The sequence below is a fragment of the Phalaenopsis equestris genome, unplaced genomic scaffold (assembly GCF_001263595.1).
Source record: "Phalaenopsis equestris unplaced genomic scaffold, ASM126359v1 Scaffold000531, whole genome shotgun sequence".
Lineage (NCBI taxonomy): Eukaryota > Viridiplantae > Streptophyta > Magnoliopsida > Asparagales > Orchidaceae > Phalaenopsis > Phalaenopsis equestris.
The window spans coordinates 194,472-204,857 of NW_018164971.1; the positions used below are offsets into that span (position 1 = coordinate 194,472).

At 31.0% G+C, this 10,386-nt stretch overlaps 1 protein-coding gene across 1 annotated transcript; it reads right to left on the minus strand.

The window, feature by feature from the left end:
• Positions 1-4,577: 4,577 nt before the first annotated feature.
• Positions 4,578-5,573, minus strand: LOC110028821 (putative germin-like protein 2-1). The gene is made up of 2 exons (XM_020730823.1): positions 5,450-5,573; positions 4,578-5,162 (listed from the first exon to the last, which is right to left on the minus strand). The coding sequence occupies exons 1-2, from the start codon at positions 5,571-5,573 to the stop codon at positions 4,612-4,614; spliced, it is 675 nt and encodes a 224-aa protein (XP_020586482.1). The 3' UTR covers positions 4,578-4,611.
• Between the last annotated feature and the right edge of the window lie 4,813 nt (positions 5,574-10,386).

The following is a 10,386-nucleotide window of genomic DNA, read 5'->3' on the forward strand; positions in this document are numbered from 1 at the left end:
ACAAGAATTGTACGGCATGTTTGTAAATTTCTCTCTCTCTCCAATAAGACCTATGGATGTAAATGGTATATTTGTAAAAATAGAACAAGAAGAACTTCTAATGCAAATGCACTGCTAGCTAATAGGATTCAATTTGAATTCCTCCTTCATCATCAACAAAAAGCTCAAAAAGAGAGCATGGTCTTACTGCTCTATTTTAACAACTCAATATTGTTTGAATTCCTAACTTTTTTTAATTGGAAGATTTACATGCATACCACTCAGCTTCTGCGTATTTACATATCTCGTACATTAATTTCACCTGTGTCGCCATGTTTATTCCATGAAAAGGTGTATTTCACTATTTAAAAGAACAAAATTGTGATATTTTTGATGTGGTATGAAAGATTTAAGAGGTATAAATGTAAAAAATACATATAAATACATAGGAATTGGATGGTATGAATGTAAATGCCAATTTTTTTTCATTGAACTTATCTTAATTTTTTCTTTTGCTTTTCATTGTGGAGCATCTCTACTTTGGACAAAGACATGGTTGGGCTTACCTTCGGCTGCCTTTCTGAAGGCATCCTTTATTCCTTTAGGTTTGTCTGTTATAGACCAAAGCAATATATGCTAAACTGCATAATTTGGAGAAGGAAGAGTGGAGGGCAATCCTGTTAGTCACCAACATGCCATTGCTTATTTATTTATTCTTTTGATCTTTGTGTGTTGAAGTATGGTGATTATTGACAATAGAAATTGTGTCATGTCGGTGGAGAAAACAAGTTCCAAATATTTGACATTGCCTCAGTTGAAGATCTCACCGACTTCTCCAAGAAAAAAGTATGGCTATTTTTTGGGGCATGAAATAATTTATGGAGAGATATATATATATATGTAAAAATTGAAGTATAACTGTTAGATATGTAAATACATAAGAATTGAGTATTATTTATGTAAATCTTCCTTCTTTTGAATTGGAAAGTTGAGCTCGGACACGGCCCAAACATGGCAGGACACAACGAGACACCACAAGGACATAACAAGCCACATATGAACATCATATAATAGAGGTATGCGTTGATGGGTTGATGACTTTCCTAGGTTGCATGCATTACAAATTTTGTGTCGTTTCATCATATATTGTAGTGCATTGCTTGTTAGCTAGGATTTGAACATCATTATTTCTCTGATACGGCAACAAATAGTGCAGTTAGTATTATCATATGTAATGTGTTTGGCCCTACTAATGTTGTGGTAAGTACTATCAGATGTAGTGTACCTGACTCTACTAATATATACCTAGTGAAAATTATCATTGGATGAAAGAAATCCTCTTAAGCTATTATTATTATTAAGAAACAAGGCTCGTATAGTTAGAAAGAAGGCTTATTTATTGGCCTCGCGACAATACTCTGATACATATTTGGAATATTTATTATAGGTATTATCAACTGACCATGATTATTATCCACACACCTAGTTAGTTATAAATATGAAAATAATAAACATAAAATAGTTATGATCATTTGTATTGAGTGATTTTGTTATCATATAAATTAGACAAATAAGTTTAATATTAAGTAAATGTCATGATACATTTTTTAAAATTATTAGAACTTAAGATGATTGCATCATAATGTTAAAATTTTTATTACATTTTGCAAGCTTCCCTTCTTATAATATTGTCAATTTTGACATTTCTTCAAAATATGAAATTAAGTTTTTCTCACATTTATAGCTCCATTTTCAATGGCTTCACATTTTCATTTGTATTCTCATTAGATTTTACATATAATATTCTCTTACTTTGGAGTTCATTGATATCCTATGACTTGATTCTCTTAGGTTCTTATGTGAGAGTTAAGTTGAGCTACAATAATATTTTATCGTGTAGAAATTTTTTGCTCTTGTCAAGTAAAATTTTCTTTCATAATGAATAAGTATAGACCATATCAGATATATTACTCATTTTAATAGGTGGGTCTATTTTGTAGGTCAACAATCTCAAAATAAACTTTCCTATATTGTTATACATGAAAAAAAATAATATTGCAAAAGATAAGTAGAACTCATAAAATTTAAAAATTGCATTAGTGAAGTCTGAGCATTACATGAAAAACCGAAGTGTCTTGCAAATGTAGATTTATTGACCTACTAGGTTTGAGTCATGGTGTTTAGAGTGTGGAAAATTCAAACCCTTTGAGTACGTACTAATTCTTGGTTCTCTACAATAGAAAAACTACATTTTTTTTATATTAATTATTTATCATGTTAATTTAACCATGACAAAGTAACAGGCTCTCTAAAAAGTCAGAGTTTGTATTTCTTATGCAATAAGGTTATTATGGTAATACCAGACACATTTCTTCTTTTGTTGGAAAATGCATTATTAATCTTTGGTTGACCTAGCCACTTCCAGAGGGATCCAAATTGCATCTATTCTAAATATTCTAACTTTTGATTGTTCAACATTCATTTCTTTGTTCTCTTTGCTTTAATTTGGGGGACAAGATGTTCCTTTTAAGTGACGCAAGATAAGTGCAAGGTCATTAATTAAGCATTCCCTATTAGAATATCTTTGTAGAATCACCCAACATACCATGCCTACCAAATCAATTTCTTATAGATGAAATTGTTTCATCACAACCCTTGAATATCTTGGTTTCAACTCCACATGATTCTCAGACTTTATTTCAATTATTTGTTCACTAATGTATTGTTTTTTTTTTTTTCCAACTTCAAGGAGCACCATTGCCCATTGCTAGCATCTACAAAGCTAAGATAACTCTTATAAGGTTTCCTTATCTTTAGCATCCTCATAATGGGTTCATGAAGATTCAACCCCACTCTTCAACTCACTTAAGGAAAAAAAAATGACAAGTCAATTTTAAGAGCTTGTAAAAAACTTTATAAATAATAGATTGAGATTTAGATGCCCATGAAGCTCATATATAAGTTGTGCTCAACTCTGATATTTATTTGTTATACCAAACCTTGAAAATCACAAGTTAAGTTATGAGACTTTTAATTAGCTAGCCTTAAAATCTATTAGCATTAAAAAATCTTGAGATCATAGGCTTGAACACAAGCATGAAAATCGTTGATAAACTGAAGTCTGCATAGCTTGTAGTTAGCCTCAAATTCACAAGTGATATATTGCCAAAAAAAAATCAATATGATCAAGAACAAATCTTGATGCTTTTGAATGAGAAAACTTGAAGAGTGAAATTTATGATTATTTGAGCTCTATTTTTTTTAAAAAAAAATATTGTTTCAAATTGAACATAATGATAATCTAAACCTAAAAATATATAAAATGATTCAATGAAAGTTCATATGATTCAAGATCAAAAGTTTGCAGTATAATTGAAATCTTGAAACCATTAACTAGATTGCCAAATGATTTCTAAATTTGGTAAAGCTTAGATTCAAATCAATGAGATAAGTACAACAAGTTTAAGATCGTTCAATTCTAAGATTATTAAAACACTTAAATACTAAAAGACTCTAATATACAATCAAAAAAATCAATCCTAACCATGGGATAATTTTTTTTTTGAGAGAGTTAACTAAATAAAAGAAAATATTCTTCTCAAAAACTATAATTAAACTCATCTAATTCTTTATATAGTTAAATAAATATAACGGACAGCCACAAGCAAACATTAATTAATATAAAATATATTGCATTAAATATAACCATCACTTAATTAATTAAGCTAAATCAACACACAACATTGAGGCACATCATCATTACATAACACTACTAAACAAACAACATATTAAAATACCCAAAAAACAACAATACAAAGATATGCCATGAATAAGCAATAAATTGAAATAGAGGTAGGCAGGCAAGCAAGCAAGCAAGAAAGAGGTAATATGTTGAATCTCTAGTTATTGTTCATTATGATCAAGAACAAATCTTGATGCTTTTGAATGAGAAAACTTGAAGAGTAAAATTTATGATTATTTGAGCTCTATTTTTTTTAAAAAAATATTGTTTCAAATTGAACATAATGATAATCTAAAACTAAAAATATATAAAATGATTTTATGTAAATTCAAATGAGTCCAGATCAAGCGTTTGCAAGATAATTGAAATATTTAAACCATTAATTAGGATGTCAAATGATTTCTAAATTTGGTAATGCTTAGACTCAAATCAATGAGATAAGTACAACAAGCTTAAGATCATTCAATTCTAAGATTGTTAAAACACTTAAATACTAAAAAACTCTAATATACAATCAAATAAATCAATCCTAACCATGGGATAATTTTTTTTTTTGAGAGAGTTAACTAAATAAAAGAAAATATTCCTCTCAAAAACTATGATTAAACTCATCTAATTCTTTATATAGTTAAATAAATATAACGGACAGCCGCAAGCAAACATTAATTAATATAAAATATATTGCATTAAATATAACCATCACTTAATTATTTAAGCTAAATCAACACACAACATTGAGGCACATCATCATTACATAACACTACTAAACAAACAACATATTAAAATACCCAAACAACAACAATACAAAGATATGCCATGAATAAGCAATAAATTGAAATAGAGGTAGGCAGGCAAGCAAGCAAGCAAGAAAGAGGTAATATGTTGAATCTCTAGTTATTGTTCATCCAGAACTTGGCCTGCAGTATTTCCACCGTCTTCTCATCAAGCTGGAAACTCCTCTCCAAAACATAGCGATAGATAGGCGGCTTCGATCCAAACACCGCATTCGCGATCGTAATCACCCCCGGATTCTGGCTGCTGAGCGCCGCAATGGCCACCGCATCTCCATTCCCATTATTGAGCTGAAAGTGGATGAGACCTTGCGGAAATACAAAGACATCTCCCTCATTCAGAACCTCCGTGTAGAGCTTATTGTCCGGATTGGATGTCACGAATCCAACAAAGAGAGAGCCCTTTATGACCACAAGTATCTCGCTGGCTCTCGGGTGAGTGTGGGGAGGGTTGAGGCCGTAAGGAGCAAAGTCTATGCGGGCGAGGGAGATGCCGAGAGTGTTTAACCCCGGGAGTTGCGTTGCTGAGACGGGCGTCACCTTTGATCCCAGCTGGTTCGTCGTGTTGCCCGGTTTGTTCAAGCCTGTGAAGAGGAAGTCCTTCGCGCTCACTAGCTTAGGGTTTTTGCACACCAACCCGTTCAAAATAACTGCATGTTCGACATAAAATGTACGTATTTTATTTGTAAACATGATTATTTAGCATTTATATATATTAGATGATTTATATGTATACTTATATATTTGCATATCTAATACCTAAACTTCTACTTCTATAAATATGTTATTTTAATGGTGCATTAAAAGCACATATGGTAGTAATTAAAATTACAAGTGCTCCTCAGATGAAACAATACCATGAAAATTTAAAATCATTTCAATAAAATAGTAAAAATTAATGAAGCATGTGTGAAATGTATATATATATAAATCATACTGTTGGAGTTGATGTCTGCAACACAGAAATCCTGGAGTTGCGGGGGATCGGTGGCGATTACAAAAGATGTGGGCAAAGCGAGCAGTGCAATGAGCAGCAGCTGGAGCTCATGAGATAAAGCCATTTCCTTTATTCCTAATAAATACTTAGCTTTTATTTCTCTCTCTCTCCTTCTAGCTCCACCTTGCTTGTGGTGAATTGCCTATGGGGTGTATGATCGATCAGTATATATATAGTTTTAGAGAGATCACATGAATGTTAGTTTCGTGCATGGTTTTTGAAGCAGTCATAGACTGAACAAGTCTACTTGTCTTGGGGTTAGGTTTTGCTAGATTTCTAGATATTGTATGGGTAGTTGATGAATTTTTCATAGTTAAATTATTAAAAAGACGTAAAAATATGGTGAAATTGGTTAGGTATGTGAACAACAATCATGAAAAATTAAAATATTTGATGTCCAACTTACAAATTCCTGGTGATAACTATTTTGGACGAAGTCCTATGTTTGTTTTTATGCACGCGTGTGTATGAATATAAATATAAAGATTTACAAATATACGACTCAATTTTAATATATTTACATGTTTAATACATAAAGTTTGATTTTATATACTTGCCATGAAAATATGAATTTCACCTTCTAAAAGTTAAGATGAAGTTGTTTCTTAAGTGATATGAAAAGTTTGGATGATATATATATAAAAAAATAAAAACGTATTTTATAAAACTGGAAAAGACACTATAACCGATAGTAAAACAAATTGTTTATATTTTTGTTGAGAAAAATGTCATATTTTCTGACTGTTTTACAACGGCTTATGTGTTAAATTATTTCCGATGATATAATAACATGCATATCGTCGCTAATGAACAGTTGATTAGTTTCCGACGGTATTTATTATAATCGACGCATTTCAGTGTTGTTTAAAAGCACTTAATAAATGACGGTCACATGTCTTAGGTTATTTACGAACCCGCCATTGGCAGGGGGTTAATCAATGAGCTTTTTTAGTAACCAACGGTCAGTGTCGTCAGTATTAATGTTAACAATCAACTGAGTTGAAGCTGTTTGTAAGTTGTCGGAAAGTATTATTTATACCGCTGAAATTCGCTATGCCCTCGAACTTGTGAAGGACGCAATGGAGAATTTAGGAAGCCAACCCCACTTATTGTGATAAAAGCTTCTTATTATTGTTATTGTAGAGAAACTGAAGCTTGTGAGATTTAGTAAATCTTATTAAATTCACTAAACACTTTCTACGCATTTACTAGGATTTAGTTATTAACATTCCAATTTAAGAATTTAAACTCTTCAAGATTTCATAAATCCGGTTTTACAAGATTTACAAGATTTACTCAATCCTACTGAAACTAAGTACTACTTGCAACTAAACAAACCCTAAGGAAAGAGTTTAATTGGGGGATATTTGGTATTGAATTTATAAAGGATTTAACAAATCCTGCCAAATGACAGAAGATGCCGCTTTAAATTTTACAGGTTCTTAAATTCCGTTTTTGCTCCATTTTGCCTTAAATCCGGGATTTACCAAAAGAAGCAGGAATCATGATTTACAAGATTCAAAAAGGTTGAAGCTTGTGGGATATATTTGTTTAAACTGACTAATAAGTTGATTTAGTAAATCCGAATTTACTAAACGAACAATAACAATCGCTCGAAAATTAATTTTGGATTGAATTTATTTTGAACCAACCTCCTCTCAGATCAAAATCGAATCGTTTAACATTATATTGATGTTAAGTATGTCGAAGATTCTTAAATCTGCTAAGCCGTCTTTTTCTAATATTGTGTGCAAATCTAGCTATTCTAACTCTTTCACGGGCATATTTATTTAGTATTTTATTTCAAATTGTAAAACCAATCATAAAACTAACTATTTTCATTCCCGCATCATCTTATGTGATTGATTGCACAACTCAAAAAATTTTCTTAAAAAACGATATTTCATATGATGTAAAGAGTATTCATTGTTTCTTACTTTGCAAAGTCTAATTTTCATTTCTAAAATAGAAATTCACTTTGAAATCTAGTTTATCAGTTCCAAAATGGAAACACACTTCAAATCTATTTTCCGTTATCTCAATTCCCATTTTGGGAATGCACGTGACATTTTAAAGTGAATTTCCATTTTGGAACCGACAACTTAGATTTCGAAGCGTATTTCTATTTTATAAATTGAAATTAGATTTCGCATTAGAGTATGTAGTGAAAACTGTTACATCATATGAAAAATTTCCTTCTAAGAAATATTTTTCAGGTGTGCAGCTAATCACGTATGATGTTTGTGGAAATGAGAATGCTTCTATTAATGATTGAATTTTTACTTAGAAAAGAAAATGTCAAAGAAACAAATTCGTGCAAGGTTTGGTGGAGTTTTGTTGATAGAAAATATTATATCTTAAAATTTTAAAAAATTTAAACAAATTATCGAACTTCAACAAGCCTAACTGCCTGTTAATATTCTAACCTCAAGCTTAATTATGGTTGTTTGAAAGAAATTTGATGGCAAATTTTTGACTCAAACTTGGGTAATTTATTTCGATCCTCTCTTTAACTAAGCCAAAATTAAAATTATTTAATTTTCGAGCGATTGTCATTGTTCAACCTATCTAAAACACTTACTCCTTTTATAATGTTTTGATTATATTCAGATTTGAACACTTTCTATTACAACTCTGTTGTTGGGTCAACTACAAGTAGAATCATTTAACATTTTAGTAATGTTAATTCCGTTGAAGATCATCAATCGGTTGAACATTGATTCAGAATCCGTTACGGCTCCCTCTAATATTGTATGTTACTGTGGCTACACTAGCCTTTGCACATATGTATTTGTGTCATATTTTGTCTTTAAGTGAAAAATCAATCATAAATCTTAGCATCCCCGTCTCTGCGACTTTTAACTAGATTACTCTCAAGCCTTTAAATAATTTCTAGGAAGGAAATATTTCCAATGATGTAAGAGTATTGTTCACTTCATTCTCTAATGAGAAATCTAACTTTCATTCCCAGAATGAAAATTCACTTCAAACATTTTGTTATGTGATGTCATGAACATAATGATAAAGTAAGTTTCCATTATGGGAATGAAAATTAGATTTCTCTTTGGATGATGAAGTGAACAACACTCTTACACCATATAAAATATTTTCATCTAAGTATTATTTATAAATGTGGAAGTAATCTAGTTAAACATTGCTGATAGAAGCATACATAGATGGATAAGTGGATTTATACTTGTAGAGGAAATGTGAAAGAGATATACTCGTGAAAAGGATAATGTAGCTATAGTGACGACCAAAATTAGAGGTAAAATATGGATAAATATTCGTCGATTATCGATCTTAGTAGGTTGTTAATGTTTCAAACTTCAATGTTGCCTAAAACGTTCACGCCTTTTAAAATGTTTTCACTATTATCAGATTTGATCACCATTGGTTACAAATCTGTCATTAGATCTTCTACAATAATTAAATATAATATATTCAGTTAAATGATCTTTGCAATATGTTGATTATTCTCAGGTTTGAAGGTACACATGAATATTCGTACATCATGATCTTGGATGTACAACAGACGTTACCGGGTAGAAAAAAGTTCGCCCAGGAGTTCTTGAACGGTGTCGAGACATTCGTGACTGCAACATTGTAACTTCCATTTTATCTATCTGAGGGTATATTTTGACATCCATGCTCATAACGCAAGAATTGAGCATACATAAGTCACTCCTAAACAAAGAGAACATAATGGATAATTATATGGCTCTTTGCTGCATTTTTAATTCTTGATCCCTAATGAGGAGTATCGCGGGGCTAGAAGGCATGGATTTACTCCTCATTAAATAACCTGCGATAGTGATATTGTGAATGATTAGTGATATTGTGGTCGTCTTTGTCAAACGGTTAGTGATACTACAACTAATGTTCAACTGTATCTTTGTTCAGATCGGGTCGAATGATTAGTGATATTGTGAGACTGTATCTTTCTTCAGATCGGGCCAACTAGAATGTAGGCTACTATATTGGATTGACTTTCTTTTAGTGTTTAGCTCGGATGTCTGTTTGTCTCATTTTACTCTGAATTGTTTGGGTTTGGGTCAACTAAACGTCTTTTTGTCCTCCTCATAGCTCGATCGACTTTGGCCTTGACTCAGATCGCTGAATCCAACAAATAAGTGGGCATTTTGGTTTTTTGTTTTTGAGTTATCTTTTGTTTTACTCTTCTCCTCTAGACCACCACTAGAAGTCCTCATTTTAAGTTTTGGCACATTTTCAATATCCATATAAAAATTTATAAAAACATGAGAGCCTGTGTTTTAATAAATTTTTTTTTGTGGGGATGACTTCTTCTAGGATGCATTAACTATAAGGGCTTGCTCACTCAAAAAAGTTATATTCTAGAATAAATAAATCAAGTCAAACGCAGATTTGGCTTATATTCTCACGTGAAGTAGACCGCAAATCCTGAAATATTTTTTTTTTGTGTGATTTCATCTATCATAGGATAATATTTTTATCTTTGAAAATTATATGTTATCCATTATATCAGATCTAATTATAAAATGATCAAATGTAGCTCCTCTTATGTGCTCCATATTTCAAAGGAGATAACAATTAATATAGATAAACAATGTATTAATTTTACAATATCCAAATAGACAATAGGCTTTAAGCCCAAATGATAGTATTAATTACAGCAAATCAATTTAATCTAGTCAACCATTTCATTGTATCGTGATAAATGTGTAAATGAGATAAGTTTGAGCATTCCAAATATAAAAATGTGGTCAAGATTTACGTTTGTATTGCTCAACGATTGGCTTATTGAGACGAGTTATTTACTAAGTGAATATTTACTTTAAAAAAATTATACAAACATGCAATTATATATATATATATATATATAATGAGAATGCTTC